The sequence below is a fragment of the Hevea brasiliensis genome, chromosome 4 (assembly GCF_030052815.1).
Source record: "Hevea brasiliensis isolate MT/VB/25A 57/8 chromosome 4, ASM3005281v1, whole genome shotgun sequence".
NCBI classification, from domain to species: Eukaryota; Viridiplantae; Streptophyta; class Magnoliopsida; order Malpighiales; family Euphorbiaceae; genus Hevea; species Hevea brasiliensis.
Genome location: NC_079496.1, coordinates 16,019,576 through 16,036,972, shown reverse-complemented (window position 1 = coordinate 16,036,972; position 17,397 = coordinate 16,019,576). Strand labels below are relative to the sequence as shown.

Here is a 17,397-nt window from a genome sequence, read left to right as displayed (position 1 = left end):
TTCATCTTTGCTTAAGATAGTTCAAAGGAAGCGGAAATGGCTCTCAAGAATGCCAGAGATCACTGGGCATTTCTGGTAATCTCCTGCTTCTGTTTTAAAGATTGGTGGGCTGGGGATTTTGTGGATTTTTTTTTGGTTGCATCCGTAGATTTTTATTAAGGCTTAATTGCATTAGGCATGGATTTTCTTTTATATGGGTTATGTGGATTTGGTGTGGTCTCGCCTGTTTTTATCAGGTATTGGTTGGAAATCTTTGGTGTGTTCTTGAGTTTGGTCTCTTGGTAGCATCTCTGATGATGGTCTTCCGTTGGCACCTCTGGGTGTTGGTTATGTGTTTGGAAAGTCTAAAAACGAAATTTTATTTGATCAATGAGCCCTGTTCTTGGCAAAGGCCTCAGGATCAGCTGACAAACCAGCAGTGTCCCATCCATAGTCACCTGGAAATTCTCCAGTCAGATATGAAGGAGTCTGAGCTGAAAAGGGTCCTAGGTACTTCACTCTGTCTGGGCCATACCACAACTCATTCCCCTATTCAAAATCACAAACAGAACCCATCATCACCAAAACACAAACAACCAGAGAGAAAGAGAGATATAGAATACCATGATGTATTTGCCATTTCCCATAGAGACGGCATCTCTAAGAGGATTAGCACTTGATCCCCTCTGGCCAAGAAATGGGGTTGGCCTAAGTATAGTACTGGAGCTAGCAATTGATGCCATTTCGTTAAAAGCCCTTCCAAAGGAATACTCTCAGTTGCAACTTAGTAATGTCTCTTGGAGGGTAGATAATTGCAGCCTGGAGAAAGGGAAGTGTTGAGTTTATATGCCAAGGAATAGAGAATCAGAAAAATGGGTGGCTAAGAATGCAAGAGATGGAACTGGCGGTTGGTGGGGTTCTTTGGGGTTTCAATCACCCAATCAGGAAGCTACAAAGGATTTTCTGTATCTCAAACTCATTTTATTTTATCCACATTATCTTGTCTGAGCTTAGATAGTTTACAAATGGTTGTACAATTTATTTTCAATTGATTGGGTTTTGATGAATGATCATTAGAATATACTATAGTATTTTGCATGGCTACTGCAATTGAATGAATTATTAAAATCACAATGTTAAGTGAAATTCAAATATATATTTTCAATTATAATTTAGTTTCTCGTATTTCATTATAGAAACAGTAGCTCAACGTCTCACTTTTTTTTAATTTTAAATTACTTTATTAACTTTTAAAATTTAGCATAAATACTGTATCACTAAATAATATAATAAGAAAACCCCTATTTTCTCTAAAAATTAGTGCCAAACAAGATTTATTTATTTTTTTTTTAATTTTTTTTACACTGAATTCATATATATGAGATATGTGAATATACCCAAATGGATATACTGTCCAGTGTCCACTGAAATAGCTGCCTTTTTTGAGGAATTTCATTTACGAGATGCATGTGTGGGGTAGAACTACTTCACGGCTATTAAAAAGGCAGGATAATTTATCCATTTTATTCTATTTCTTTATAGAAAATTAGTCGTAATCTCCTACTTCGCATGAATTTTTGCAATTAATTATATAATTTATTTCAATAAAATTATAATTAAAATAATAATAAAATGTTAATTATAATTAGAATAATAAAAACTTTTAATCATAACTATAATAACAATAAAATTTTATTTTGGATGGATTTTTAATGGAAAAAAATTATTATTTAGTCTTTTAATAGTGTATTATATAAAAATTAAATTTTAATAATAAAATTTTTAAAATAATTTTTTTAAAGTGTAAATAAATATTTAAAATATAAAATATCAAATGTCAAATTATAAGTTAGTATAAACTTAATAAATCTTGACGAAAAAAATAAACTTAATAAATAATTATATTTAAATTATCAATCAATCATATGGGAGTGGATCCTGTGCTAGCTTTCTGAAAGTAGGTATTTTTTGTTGATAAAAAAATAAGTATTTTTAGAGCAACTATATTTAAAGACATTTATGAAAGAGCAATTACTATTGTGCACACAGTGGGAGGGGCATACAAGAGATTTTCTTATCTCAATTGAATTACACCAAGGTTCAGTTGTAAACCCTTACATTTTTACATTAGTTTTAGATGAATTAACGAAACATATACAATAGAGTATCCCTTGGTGCATTATATTTGTGAATTATATAGTTCAGATAGATGAGACGCAAGAAGGAGTTAATAGAAAGTTAGAGTTTTGGAGAAGTACTCTAGAGTAAGAGAACTTTAAGTTAAGTAGAACGAAAACAGAATATATATGCATTGCAAGTTCAGTGAAGGGCGAATTGGTGATAGAGAATGAGTTAGTTTGGATGGAGTTAGTTTGGATGGAGTGATACTATCCCAAAGTAATCACTTTAAATATCTTGACTCAGTCCTACAAGTAAATTGGGGATGTGAGAAGGATATTAGTTATAGAATTAAAGCCGGATGGTTGAAGTGGAAACATGTCACGAGAGTTTTATGTGATCGCAAGATTCCCAATAAGCTGAAAAGAAAATTTTACTGTATAGACATACGACCGGCCATATTATATAGTAGTGAGTGTTGGGCACTGAAGAAATCGTATATGTCAAAGATAAAAATTACAGAGATAAAGATGTTAAGGCCGATAAATGGCCATACTGGACTAGATAAAGTCTGTAATGAGAGTATTAGAGAAAAGGTAGGAGTGGTGCCAATTGAGAATAAGTTAAGAGAATGGAGATTGAGGTGATTTATTCATGTGAAGCGTAGACATAAGGAGACTCCAATTAGACAAGTAGAGCACATTAGGGTAGAGAATAGAAAGAAAAGAAGGGGTGGACCTAAACTGACTTGGAGGAGAGTAGTACAACATGACCTAGAAGTATTACACATTTCTGAGGATTTAACCCAAAATCGTTTAGAGTGGAGAAAGAGAATTTATATAACCGATCCCAAATTTTTGGGATAAAGGTTTAGTTGAATTGATTATATTTTTTAATATTTAAAGTATTTAAAAAATAAATTAATAAAAATATTTTTTAATAAAAAATAAATAAATAATAACTTTTTTAAAAAATTATTTTTTATACACTTTAATAAGTTTATTAAAACACGAAGACTTACACAGAACTTGTTTGACATTACTATTAAAACTACTATTAATAAAATCACTTTTTTAGATATACTTATTAAACAGTATTAAAAAATAATTTAAAATTAAATTTAATAAATTTTAATTATAAAATATTAAAATATATTTTTTATATTATTTTTTTAATAATATCTAAAATAATACTTTTATCCAAAATTTATTTAAAGCCTAAAAACACAATATCAAACAAACGTATAAAAGACACTCCGTGACCTTAGCATCATTTCCTAGATTGGACAAACTTCCCACGGATAAAATTTGCCCGTCATGATACGGAAGAGACGACCCGTGACCCTAGCATTATTTCTTTATGTTGATTTTCGAATTTCACCAACGGTCAAATTTTGTAGGTGCCATCACAGCACATTCCCCTATATTATTATTTGAAAATTTTTATTTAAATTAAACCAATTTATTACAAATTTAAGATATTATATAATAAATTAACTTATCAGATCATAATATTTATAGTAGGACTTTCATATAAAATAAATTAAATTTATATATTTATATTTTTTAGTTATATCTTTATATTTTAAATTTACAACTTATTAAATTTAAATAATTTTCTTTTAAATTTATGAAATTGTATATATAAAATTGATATATCTATATTCATGTAAATTTTGCTAAAGAGGCTAAACTTTTTACTAAAAAAAAAAAAATCAATTTTCACCACTCTCCCTATCATAAGAGATCCTAGCCGTTAAATTTATAGGTCCCACATTCTCCTCTAGCATTAGCTAACCAATCGAGCGGTCAATAATTTCGTTCATTACATGTCAAATAAAGGGTACCGTTTTAAAGAATGCCTACAATCTTAGCTTTAACATGTAAAACAGGGCCACATTAGATTAGAAATGGAGGATTTTCCCCTCAAAAATCCAATCATGAGGGCACAGGCGCTACTAAATTCGTGATTTTTCTTTTTCTTTTGTGTGTTCTTCATCTTTGCTTAAGATAGTTCAAAGGAAGCGGAAATGGCTCTCAAGAATGCCAGAGATCACTGGGCATTTCTGGTAATCTCCTGCTTCTGTTTTAAAGATTGGTGGGCTGGGGATTTTGTGGATTTTTTTTTTTGGTTGCATCCGTAGATTTTTATTAAGGCTTAATTGCATTAGGCATGGACTTTCTTTTTTATGGGTCATGTGGATTTGGTGTGGTCTCGCCTGTTTTTATCAGGTATTGGTTGGAAATCTTTGGTGTGTTCGAGTTTGGTCCCTTGGTAGCATCTCTGATGATGGTCTTCCGTTGGCACCTCTGGGTGTTGGTTATGTGTTTGGAAAGTCTAAAAATGAAATTTTATTTCATCAATGAGCCATGTTTGGAAAGTTTAAAACCGTTAGAAATTTTTTTTGTTAAAAAAAAAAATCATTTTAAAAGTAGCATGATTTTGCAAGAATTCTATTCATTTAATGATTAAAAATGCAACACACCCATTGATATAAATAATCAATAATTCCAAACAATAGAATTTATATGAATTCTGTTATTTTTAAAATTTATTTCAAATACATAAACTTTCTTACAAAATCATTTGAATTGAATTCTTTTAATAGAATTAAATTGAATTCTAGCATAAAAAATCATTTCAACTGTAGTGATTATATAACATACTTTTGTTCTGTTATTATTTTGATTTTTCCATTTAGAATGAGTTATGATCCATCGGTTCTTTTTTTTTTTTTTTCGAAAAATAGTTTTGATCAATTTGATTCTTAGGCCATATTTTTATTGATCTTGTTTTTGGATGCTTGGGCTTTATCTTCTTGTGATATAGAATTTGTTTCGAATAAAGTTGAATGGCAAAAAAAAATTCATTTAACCAACCCAACTAGTTTGGTTGGAGAATGTAGGAGAAGTAAAACAACTTTGAGTTATTTTCTTTTTAATGGTAAATTGTTCTCCAATAACAGACCTTGTGTACCCAAAATATGATCCTTTCTGTATCTCTTATTATTTTGCATTATCTTATTACTCATTATTGATTGATATGTAGGAAGAAATTGAAGCACCAATGTGGGTAGATCTTACCTTAGAAGCAATGTCTAATTACCAAGACATGTAAGTGTTTGTGTAATTGGTTATGAACTTAGACTTCCATTTTCTCTTAGAAATTGTTAAATTTTGTATCCTTGAAACTAACATAATTTATGTGCTACCTTGCAGTAATGATGGGTGGTTTCACACTAGCCATGTGTAAGCATCTTTTTTCCTTCAGTTAATTATTTTCCTATTTAGCAATGGAATTTTTTTTCCCCTTAGTTATCCATTCTGCCATGGGAATTTTCTTTTTCCTTTTTTTTTTTTGGAAGTCCAAAGTGAGATAAAAATTCTTATTAAAGCTCAATCAATATATTATTCAGGTTCCACCAATGTTCTTCTCATCAGTTAAAAGCAGCATTTGCTCATTCTGGTGAGGGTAGTATATCCTCAGACATTGATATGAAGCAGCCATCTTCACCTAAGCTTCCACACTCAGTTTCAAGATCCAGGGGCAAGCACTATGCAAGCAACAAATGTGGTGGAAATGGTCGCAATCTTGCATTGAATAAGCAGCATCCAGTTAAGGTTTTAAGTGGGAAATCTTCATGGGTGAATTCAGGATCTGGTGAGGAAATAAAACCAAAACTCAGCTTTATAAATTCTATAAAAACTTCAAGGTCAAAAAAAAATTTTGTTCTTAAGAGGGAATTAACCAATAATGTAAAAGAAAATGGTTTGAAAGCTGTATCCAATCATGGAGACTGTGAAGGTAGTTCAAGTTCTGTGGTGGATAAGGCAGGTGTAAGCAATACAAGTACCATTACTTCGGAGGGTGGTGAGAAACCACAACAAAGAAACATGGAGGTATCAAATCTAGCTTTTGGATATTCAAGTGGACTTTTATCAGCCATGAGGGTTAGCCTTAGGAAAAGCTGTGTTACAAGACAAGCATCAAGGGTTTATTTTAATAATAATAGGAGGCAATCAAGAGGTTGCCTTTCTCTGTCTGGAAAATCTAGCGTTGGATCTTCTTCAAACCCTAGTTTTGATGTTAATAGTCCTACATTTGCACTGATGCAGCACAGAGAGGGCACCCCAGATAGCAGAAATGCAGCAAATATGACTAGAGCAACAAAGAACAAAGTAAAAGATTCTAATGTGTTTACGGCTTCTAATGTTCATGTTAAAGGGGGAAATTGTAATGCTAGAAAGGGAAGAACATTCTCAAAGTCAGCCCACCGAGAAGTTGCAAAGTCAAAGGTTAGAAACTGTTGAAATTTAGGACAAATATGTTATAAACTTGTGCTAAGTATGATATTTTGCAATAATCTGGTTCTGATACATTACATTTAAAATACTTTATTAAGTACTGTTTAACAACAGTAGTATATTACTAAGATGGATGACATTTAAATTCATAGAACATCATGAGCGTGTTAACAAGTGTAAGTTTCAAATTTTGCAGGTCCAAAATCAGACCAGACATGTGAAAGCTTTGCTACCACATAGGGTTAATGAACCAGGTTTATTATCTGGTGCTGCAAAGGCCAAGGAGAAAGTTACAATGGGTGGGCACAACAGATTGTTGGCTAGTGGAAATGAGAATGCAAAAGGAAGAGTGCCCATGAGCCAGAAATGCAGTCGTGGAGACATTGCTACTGGAATCATGGATAGGGTTCAGAAAGAGGGTAAACAAAGTGTACCACAAAAGTGTGATAGAACAAGATTGGTTGGCCCAAAGGTATCAATGTTGATTATCATTTTTGTGGCCTCAAAAATTTGCCCTTGTTTATTCTTTTCTGAAAACTAGAGTAATCTAAAAACTTGATTGAATTTGAAAATATTTTGCTTAAATAATGTTAAAAACGAAGTATCTGCTTTCATTCCTTAACTCAGTGTTGTGTGCCCAATCAGAAAATTCCGAAATGGGTAACTGTGTTCTGATGATTAGAAGTGTTTAATTGGATTTCCATAAGAAATGCTTATTTTGTTTGCATCTTTTTCTTTTCTGTGGAGATAGTCTTATGCATGATGAAGTTGATTTAGTGCTAGAGTTTGTTCCTGAGGCTCCATTTGTAAGGAAATAAAACTTTAATGTTTTGGCTTGTATTTTTGTTCAGATTCATTAACGTTTAAGGTGTGAAGTTTTGAAGCGGGACTTTTCTGTTCGTCTCCCAATCCCTCCTGCCACAACTCCCTCGACAACTGTTAGAATAAAATTTTTTATTCAGTACCTCTTGGCCTTTATCTGAAAGAATGTTGATTGTTGGTCTACTTTTGTTTTCATAAATCTCATTCAGCAAAGTGTACATTTTTTTTCGAAGCAGAATTTCTTATTCACCTCTTTTATGACTTATATTTCATGTATATGGTCACACTCTTTAACAATCTCCACTCATAACACACATCTGTCATTCGAGTATTTTCTGCATGGAGATTGCATTGGAAATGGATAACTACCAATAGAACTCAATATCTCGTGATGATTTTACAATTGGATTGACAAATTGATTTCCATTAATAAACTTGATTGAACTTCTTATACTTTTTTTTTCCTACAGTTTCACACAAATTCTGGTTTTCCCTTGAACTTTTTTCAGGAAAAAATCAGCAGTCCAAATAAGGGTAAACATCCAGCAAATGCGTCTCAGAGGGTCTACCTTCGATGAGCAAGCATAGCAGCATAGCTGTTTGTACATAGATTCTCAACCTTCTCCAACTACAAAGAAAACAATCCACATTATCTTTGCTTCCAAAGTTGATTTTCCAGATTACAGGGGCAAATTTTAGTATTATTGCCCACATTATCTTTGCTTTCATTTGTAAATTCTTTCTAGTTCTTTCATATCCTTATAATTGAGCCTGCATGAACCCCTTGTTACTCTAATATGTTAAATTTCAACTGACAAGTATACTGTGTATCATAGAGCATTGAATGGAAGCTCCTACATAAAGTTTGGGAAATTCAAAAACAATTTCAATGGTGGCTTAAATGAACTAAAGTTGGTATAAAGTTGAGTTAGGTATAAATCGAACCGAACTGCCTTAATTCAGTAATTTGGTTCGTTTTTTAAGATAATTCAGTTTGGTTCGGTTTTCAAGATAATTTGGTTCAGTTTGGTTGTACATTTTAAGAGTTTTGCTTATTTTAGCTTAGTTTAGTTTTGGAGAGAAAAAATTGATTGAACCGAACCGAACTGAATTGTTTTATTGATTTTTAAATTGATTTATTTTTATAGGGAATTTATAAATTATATATAATTTGATATATATAAATTATTTAATTTCATTGATTAATAGTTATTAGGTTTAAATTAAGGTCAAAATCAGACTAAATAATTTAAAAATTAAATCTAAATTAAAAAATTCATCAAAACTCAAAAATCGATCTGTTCTAACTTAACCAAAATGAAATAGAACGATTCAATTTGGTTCGATTTGATTTTTAAAATATAGTAATTCAATTAATTGAGTTATGATAATTCGATTTAATTTAGTTCGATTGAATTGAATGTTCAGCCCTATTAATTTGTGCTAGTTAGGCAATGTCAAGCTTGTTCTGAAGCCAGAGGCATTTATTTACGAACTGCAGGAACTTTTGATGTGGAAAAAGCAAAGGCTGGTAGTCATACACCCTCCATCATGCCCAAGAGGGAGAGACACCAATGCACAATCACTTAAAAGCAGGAGTAATTAACTGTTAACACGGCTAACTTAGTGCATTTTTTTCCCCAAAGGTAGACGGTTCATCAAGTGATCACCTGTTTATAACAAACAATGGGCCTCGATCCAGCTCACGTAGGCTGCTCTATTAAAATTGAAACTAAAATTAAAAAGAGATTTCTATCGTCAATTTACCAATTTGCATGTTGATTTATAATTAAATTTCACTTTTCATCCTTTAATTCAAATTTACATTACAAAAATTTATTAAATTCAAGTTTGTAAATTTATAAACTTAAATTTAAAAAATTTTCCTTTAAAATTTTAATAAAAATATTCTTAATAAATTATAAATTATGATTATATAAATTTTCTTTTAAACTTTATTTATTTTTTACTTATTTTAAATAAAATTATGGTTTTAGAAATAATCTAATATTTTTATAAATTTAAAATTAATTAATTAATTATCTAATTTATCTTAATTCTTTTAATTTTATTTTAATGTGAGAAAAATTTAAGAATATATTATTTTACTTTATTAACGATATTCAAACTGTTGTGGCTTCTACTTTAGCATTAGAGCTTTATTTTTGCCTTTGTTATCCCTTCTAGCAACCCAAGAGGGGGGTGAATTGGGTGGAAATTAAAATTTTTGGTGGCAAAGAGAAATTAATGAAAAATAGGCACATTGGAACTTTACCTCATTGGAGCTTTCCTCCATTGCCATGAAGCACATTTTGGCAACTTTATCACTAATCTCCTCATCTTAGGAGTCACTTGATTCATCCCATGTTGCTTTGAGTGACTTCTTCTTGACCTTCTTGAAGGGTTTCTTCAACTTGGGATAATCCACTCTAATGTGACCTGGCTTGTTGCATTCATAGCATATAAGAGGATCCTTTTTGCTACTCTCACCTTATCCTTCTTAAAGTTTCTCTTTGGAATGAACTTCTTGTTTTTGAAGAGCATCTTCCTTATTCTCCTTGTTACTAGAGACAACTCTTTCTCATCAAACTCTTCATCTTCATCACTTGACTTTTTGGAAGAGACCTTAAAAGCTATGTTTTTCTTGGCCTTGCTTTGTTCCTCCACTTGCTCTCTTTTGAGAGTCATCTCATAGTCAATGAGATTTCTCAAAAGTTCGTCAAGTTGTACCTTGCTCAAGTCTTTAGAATCCTTTAGTGAGGTTACTTTAGGTAGCCACTCCTTAGGAAGACTTTTTAGAATCTTCTTTACTAGCTTCTCATTTGTGAATGTCTTCCCAAGGGATTTGATTCCTCTAATGATCTCTATAAATCTATCATACATTTGACTTATAGCCTCATCCGATTTCATCTTTAACAATCATATTGATAGATTAGGGAATCCATCTTTTTCTCCTTTACTTGACTAGTGCTCTTATGAGTAATCACCAAGGCATTCCAAATCTCCTTTGCTGGAGACTTCATACGCACTTTGTTATACTCACTTCTACTTAGAGCACAAAACAAAACATGAATTGCTTTATCATTTAGAGCAACTCTTCTCTTCTCTTGCTCACTCCATTCACCCTTTGGTTTTGCCACATACACCTTCTACTACTTTGGTTGGGGTGAATGGTCCACTCTCAAAAACTTCTTACAAATCTACTCTTTCCTATTTAAGGAAGTAATACATCCTATTTTTCCTATAAATAAAGTCATTACTATCAAAGAAGGGAGGTCTTACCACCGATTGGCCTTCTTGTGCATTGAAGGTTGCCATTAATCTTTACTCCAAGATGATTAAATCTTTGCTGAATGGAGACTTGCTCTGATATCACTTGTTGTCCCTTATAGCAACCCAAGAGGGGGGTAGAAATTAAAATTTTTGGTGACAAAGAGAAATTAATGAAAAATAGGCACAAGAAAGAAAGAAGGGAAAGAAGGAAGACAATCGATTTATAGAGGTTCGGCTATCCCAAGTCTACATCCTCTCCTCAAGGCCCTCCTTGAGAGTTAACTCCACTAATCTTTCTTCTTTGGATGAAGAACAAACCTCTTACACAACCATAAGAGCAAGCCCTTACTTTTTTATAAATTCATTTTCTCACAAGAGCAACTTAATGCTCTAACATACTTAAGAAACAATAAATACTCTCAGTAACTTTAAACTCACTCTTAGAACTCACAAATTATAGATTAACAAACAAACTCTCAAGAATTAATTATGGAAGCTCAAGTTCTAGAGAGAGAAAGAAGGAAAAGCTTTTGAACTTAATAAGTTCTCAAAAAATTAGTTGTTATATCTTCCCTCGAGTCATAAATGGTCTCTATTTATAGTTTTAGCAAGAAAATGACCGTTGGGGGTACATTAAATACAAATATAGCCGTTCAACCATTCAAAACCCTATTTTATCGAGTTGTAAAAACCCAGGTTTGGCTATCGAAATCCCTTGCTTCAACTACCGAAAGTTGGGGCGCCAAAACTTTATGTTTAAACTCTTCACTTCGGTTGTCAGAGTCTTTTACTTCAGCTACCGAAGTTCTTTCTAGTAAAAAATGCAAAAACACTTTAAAAACTCATAACTTTTTGTCCTAAACTCGGATTTTCGATTCGTTTAAACCGTTGAAAAGCTAATCCAATAAACTTTTTACCAAAAACATTTTCAACCAAAAAAATTTTACATTTCTCAAAAATAAAAATTTCATTTTACTCCACCTTGGTCAAGAAACAAGTAAAAATAAGGACACTAAGAAATTTTGAAAATTTCTAAACTTGAGCCAATACAGTTAACTAATTGAGATTCATAAAGTATAAAAAAAATAAAAATTATATTGTAGAGTCTTCTTGATCTTCGCTTCAATTCTTGCTCTTCTTTTCAATCTTGATTTTGAAACAATTTCACACTTTTGAATTTAGGATCTACAATCTTAACACAAACACTTTCAAAGTAGATTAGTATCACACTAATTGTTTATTATCATTAAAACATCGATTAGGACTCCTAGGTCCAACAGCCTCCATGAGAAAGACATGCTTAGGGAATGGAATTGACAAATCTTTTTTAATGAACCACACCCTAATAATTCTAACTTTGCCTTAACTTGTCGCTTCTAGTGTTTTTTCTTTTATACAACTGTGCCCATTAGGGGTATGCAAGGTTCTATACAGTTTAGTTCTTAGAAGGAATAGGAATGGAAAATTTGCATTTTCATTTTCAATTTAATTTGGTTTTTTCAATTCAATTTTACTTTTTGAAACTTCTGTTTCGATGAGTTCAAGTCCTGATTCCTAAAAAATATTTTATCTTAGTATAATATAATTTGATAAGTTGTTGTTTGATGATAAAAACACCCGTTTCTATCATGCCCATGTTTCTAGTCAAAGGCAAAGAAATCAAATCATTAAAATTAAAAATGCTAATGGGTCTGGTTGTATCGGGATGATGAGATTAAAGCAAAAGCTCTCTCGTATTTTTCCTATTTATTCTCAACAGATTAGGTATCTCTCTCAATTGAATTTCTGCATATTATTCCCTCTGTGGTATCTAACAATATGAATGAAGAATTATGTAAACTACTGTCTGAGGATGAAGTTAAAGTAGCAATTTTTCCTTTAGGGGGCTTACAAAGCCCCAGGTCCGGACGACTATCAGAGTGTATTCTATCAAAAATACTAGAGAGTAGTTAAAAATGAGGTGGTGTCCATGGTGAGGGATTTTTTTCATTCTAATGTTTTTCCTCCACAGTTGAACTCCACTATTATAACTTTGATTCCGAAAACTTCAAATCCTCAATCATTTGCTGATTTTCGACCTTTAAGTCTATGTGATTTCTCTTACAAAGTGGTTTCCAAAATCCTTGCAAATCGTTTGAGGCCGCAATCTAAATGACATTATTTCTCCTTTGCATTCTGCATTTGTGCTTAATCGGAGTATCCATGATAATGTCTTAGTGGTCCACGAAGATTTTCTTGCTTTGAGAAGGCCTAAGTAGGGGAACTAGTGTGCTATGGCTATCAAAGTTGACATCCACAAGGCATATGACAGTGTCAATTAGAATTTCCTCATCCAAGTCATGCAACAAATGGTATTCAGTAGGCAATGGATATCTTGGATTTATCATTATATATCTTCAGTGGAGTTAGAATCAATGGAGACATTTCTATTTTTTTTCATCTAGGCAAAGGTATTCGTCAAGGTGATCCTATATTACCATACCTTTTTCTTCTTGTATCAGATGCTTTATCTAGAATTTTGGATCATGCAGTTAATGGGAATGTTATTTCGAGATTTAAGATCAATAGAAGATGTCTAACTTTGACCCATTTGCTATTTGCAGATGACACAATCCTTTTTGGATGTGCCTTTAGGTCGGAAGCTCAGCATCTTAAGAGGAGTTTGGATGATTATATTCAATTCTCAAGGCAATGTATTAATCTTCAAAAATCAGATATTACTTTTAGTGGTAACATGCCTGATTCAGTGAAGCAAGGTGTGGAATATGTTCTCCATATACCTAATTCTGGTATGCTTTCCAAATATTTAGGTAGTCCTTTTTCTAGTGGTCGGTCAAAATCTCAAGCACTGAATTTTCTCAAGGATAGCATTAGAGCTAAGCTATTTAGTTGGAAGGCTAAATTTCTAACTATGGCGGGGCTAGAAATTCTCATTAAGGTTGTCATACAAGCCATCCCATCTTACATCATATCAGTTTTCAACCTTCCCAATGGTTTGATTCGTAACCTTCATTAGTTGGCTTCTAAATTTTGGTGGCAAAATTCTCTAGATAAATCCAACATCCACTGGTTGAGCTGGCATAAGTTATCTAGGAGAAAAAAGGATGGTGGAATTAGCTTTTGAGATTTGATACTGTTTAACGACACTCTATTAGCTAAGCAAGCTCACAAGATGTTAAAAAATCCTGATGCTCTTTGGGTTAAGGTGATTAAAGGCATCTATTATCCCTTCACGGACTTCATGAGTGCTAATCAAAGATCTCATCCATTATGGGGTTGGTCTAGTCTTATCCAAGGAAGAGAAGTTATCAGAGATAGTTTGAGATGGAATGTCTCATCTCCTTCATTTCTTAATGTGTGGGAGGAACCTTGGATTCCATCTCTCCTTGGTTTCAAAATTGCAAGTCCTCGGCCAAGGGATAGCCCTATTGTTTACATAGCTGATTTAATTGCAACAAGGAATCAGTGGGATATTAACATTCTTAGGGCTTTTTTTTCAATTATTGAATGTCGGGAAATTATTAAAATCCCCCTTAGAGGCTGTCATAAAGATCCTGCTATGATCTGGCATCATTCTCATATGGGCATCCCTTCTGTCAAAGCTGTTTATAATAGACTCAAATCCAAACAGCAAGATCATATTTCAACAGCCCAGCCTTCCTCTTCCTGAGATCTCTCTCCTCAAATTTGGCAACATTTATGGTCCCTTTCCATTCCCCAGAAGGTGAAAATGTTCTTATGGAGGGCTTGCAATAATGCTTTAGCAACAAAGGCCAACTTGTATAGTAGAAAATGTTTAGATTCCCCATTGCGCCCAATCTGCAGCAACCATGTGGAAACTGTGGAACACTATCTTTTATTATGTGCCCATGCTAAAGCTACTTGGTTTGGTTCTTCATTAGGTCTTCAACCAAGTGAGATTGGTTTCTTATCATTGTCTTTTTAATAGCTCAGTTTAGAACAATTATTGCATCTAAATTCTTCTCATATTCTTATCTTAGTGGCCATGACTTGCTAGTATATGTGGAAGTTCAGAAATGAATTAGTTTTTTATTCTCACCACCCGGAGTTTGTTTCTACTATAAAAAAAAAAAAAAAGAAGCTAAGAATGCCATTGATGAGTTGATTTTCTTGGTGGCCCCACATCAGCCCTCTTTGCCAAATCAATAGTTTCCTGTGTTTTCTTCATGGCGTCCCCTGAGCAAAATTGTATCAAATTTAATTTTGACGCCTCTTTTTTTGAGACCTCTAGAAAAGCGGGTATCAGTTTTGTAGTTCATAACTCAATAGGGTCTTTAATTGATGGTTATGCAGCTTCTCTTTTATGTTCCTCTTCTTTGGTAGCAAAAGCCCAAGGTCTTCGGGCTACAGTATGGTTGGCTAGAAGTTAAGGATGGTCTCATATTTCTTCTGAATCAAATTGTCTTCAGTTGACAGCTTATCTAACTTTCCCTTTAAATCCTATTCCATGGGAGATGGGGGTAATAGTTCATGATACTAAAAGTCTTTTAATTGTGAATCCTCATTGGTCTATCAAGTGCTAGTAGTATGCCCTAGAGCATATCATTGTATTATATCATGTAAATATTTATTCCCATTTAATGGCAATTATTTTTCTCTTTTAAGTTTGAATTTAATTGAAAAGGTCCTTTAATATCTTGTTAAATGTTCTATTCTTAAGATGTTAAGAATATGAGTGACAGAATATTCTAGTATAAATATTATAAATTTGGTTCATAATCTAGGATACTTCATTGGGCATGACTTATTCAGAAAGATTGTCATTTATGTTTGTTTTCATGGATTAGTATGAGATACTAAGGGGATGGAATGGTAAATCCCATGCCATATAACAAACATGTTAGACACTTATAAGATAAGTAGGCCGAACCAGTGACATAAGATGACTTACATAAGGAGTTTACTCTTGTTAATACAAAGTCATCTAGATCATAATAGTACATATAATCCTTTGACCTGAGATAATACAGTTATCTTGTATATAGGTGGTTTGAGTTTGATACTGCTTTCATACTTATACTATGTATAGGTATGTAGGCATGTGTTGGCCCCGACTAGTTATATATGGAGATAGGTGTTAGTCAAGATGGGATCTGTTACTCTAAGTAAATAGGAATAAAATCTTATGTCCATTTAATTGTTCTTGCTGAATTCAAGTTCCTAGCCAGGACAGATAGACTTAGAAAAGAGTTTCTGACAGGAAAGTCTTATTAATCTAGAATTAGAATTAAAAGAGGACATATGATTCCAAGCAAAAAAATTTGACATGAAACCATGACTGTAACTGGAATTGGGATTTTATAACGGAGAGATTCTAGTGCATGGTACGCATGATCAAGGTTCATGAATTGAAGAATTAATTCAGAGCTAATTGGGTATTTATGGTACATTATGCTAGATACTAACCATGATTTATGAGAACTTAAATGAACAGAGAATTTCATTTTAGTTTGGAATGATTCCAATAATATTAAGGAGTTAATATTATTCTCATTGCCAATTAATAATAAATCTAGTAAGTTTCACATATAAGAGCAACTTGATCACAGTATAATTAATTTGATTAATTAATTAAATGATTTAATTAATTAATTAAATTAATAAATTTAATTTATAATTAGATTACAAAGTCTCTAGCATGACTTGAAACTAAATTTGCCTATGGAAGAATTTAAGTTAATATTTAAAGTGTTTAAATATAAGCTTGAAAGATTAAGTTTGAAGGAAGAAAAAGATTATGGATTTAGTCAAAATTTTACACAAGTTTGACTTGCCAAATTTTGACAATTTTGACTTGGTAAAAAATGGGAGGTAAAATTATAATTAATTAATGGTTAATTAATTAAATTAATTAGTGTTTAGAATACTAATTAATTAATTTTAATTTTCCTAATTAATATTTAAGCATGACAAGTATGCCAATGGCAGATTGAAAACTCATTTAATTGTTAGATGAGAAAGTGACACTTTGAAGCTTACTTTTAATTAAGGAAATTAAATAAAAGGAAAAGTGAAGAAGAAAATTATCATCTTCTTTCTCTCTTCCCTTTGGCTGAACTTTACTCCTCCCTTTACCAAAGAATTCTTTCATCTTCTTTAGCTTAATTCAAAGGTGTAAAGTGTTAATACACTTGAATTAATCATAAGAAAAGTGTTTCTCTATACTTCCACACCTATAAGATCATGAAATTCTTCTCCTCTTCTCCTTCCCATCTTGGGCGAACCAATTGAAGATCAAGGGAGGGACTTTGCTTGATCCAAGGAAGTTTTGATCAAGGGGCTTATGTGGACAACTTAGAGAGCCAACATTTGGTGGCTTCACTACCCAGATTTAGTGTTAGAATATTGATTTTGCGCCTTAAGGGTAAGAATTTATCTAATTCTGCACCTTAAGGGTAAGAATTTATCTAAACCCTAACTTGTTATAATTTAGGGATTTTGTTTCCTCTTGGCAAATTACGCTTATTAGTAATTGATTATAACCAAAACTACGTATTTTTGTAATAGTATAAAATATTTATGCATGTTACATGAAACCTAAGGGTATAAATTTTAAAATTGCTAACCTTGCACTTTAAGGCTAGCTTAGATGCATTTTTCTTTCATCAAGTTCATCCTGAGAATAGCTAATTGATGTGCTCACTGACTTGCTGGTAAAGTGAGGATTGTTGCTTTACCTTTGAGTTGGCTTTCAAATCCTCCTACCTTTTTTTTTTTTTTTTACTTGTTAATGCATTACATGGCCCATTGAGCATCAGAACTACGTATCTGATAAAGAGATGGAGGTAAATTAACAACCCAGTTACATGGTAAAGCCTTCCTATAACTAAGATTTGCAATCAGATGGGCCGCTTTATTGGCTACTCTTCTAACATGCTTG

At 32.3% G+C, this 17,397-nt stretch overlaps 3 protein-coding genes across 5 annotated transcripts in view; 2 read left to right on the top strand and 1 right to left on the bottom strand.

Annotated features, from left to right (window-relative positions):
- Positions 1 to 366: 366 nt before the first annotated feature.
- The window catches only part of LOC131179407 (chlorophyll a-b binding protein 3, chloroplastic-like), a 34,865-nt gene continuing 17,834 nt past the window's right edge, over positions 367 to 17,397 (bottom strand). Inside the window, exons 2-3 of the mRNA XM_058146247.1 lie at positions 603 to 740; positions 367 to 528 (exon numbers count right to left, since the gene is read on the bottom strand). Of these exons, the coding sequence (XP_058002230.1) occupies positions 367 to 528; positions 603 to 722 (282 nt within the window). The 5' untranslated portion in view covers positions 723 to 740. The remainder of the gene's footprint in view (positions 529 to 602; positions 741 to 17,397) is intronic.
- LOC110642771 (uncharacterized) lies at positions 3,997 to 8,044 on the top strand. 3 transcript variants are annotated; one of them, XM_021794909.2, is made up of 6 exons: positions 3,997 to 4,165; positions 5,146 to 5,210; positions 5,316 to 5,345; positions 5,513 to 6,392; positions 6,598 to 6,873; positions 7,733 to 8,044. In XM_021794909.2, exons 1-6 carry the CDS (start codon positions 4,127 to 4,129, stop codon positions 7,799 to 7,801), a joined length of 1,359 nt encoding a protein of 452 aa, XP_021650601.2. In that variant the 5' UTR covers positions 3,997 to 4,126; the 3' UTR covers positions 7,802 to 8,044. The 3 variants fall into 3 exon arrangements, with proteins under 3 accessions (XP_021650601.2, XP_058001416.1, XP_021650602.2); XM_058145433.1 differs by lacking the exon at positions 7,733 to 8,044 and adding an exon at positions 7,253 to 7,719; XM_021794910.2 differs by having other exon boundaries at positions 4,036 to 4,165; positions 5,150 to 5,210.
- LOC131179406 (uncharacterized) lies at positions 12,862 to 14,166 on the top strand. The gene is made up of 2 exons (XM_058146246.1): positions 12,862 to 13,489; positions 13,652 to 14,166. The coding sequence occupies exons 1-2, from the start codon at positions 12,862 to 12,864 to the stop codon at positions 14,164 to 14,166; spliced, it is 1,143 nt and encodes a 380-aa protein (XP_058002229.1).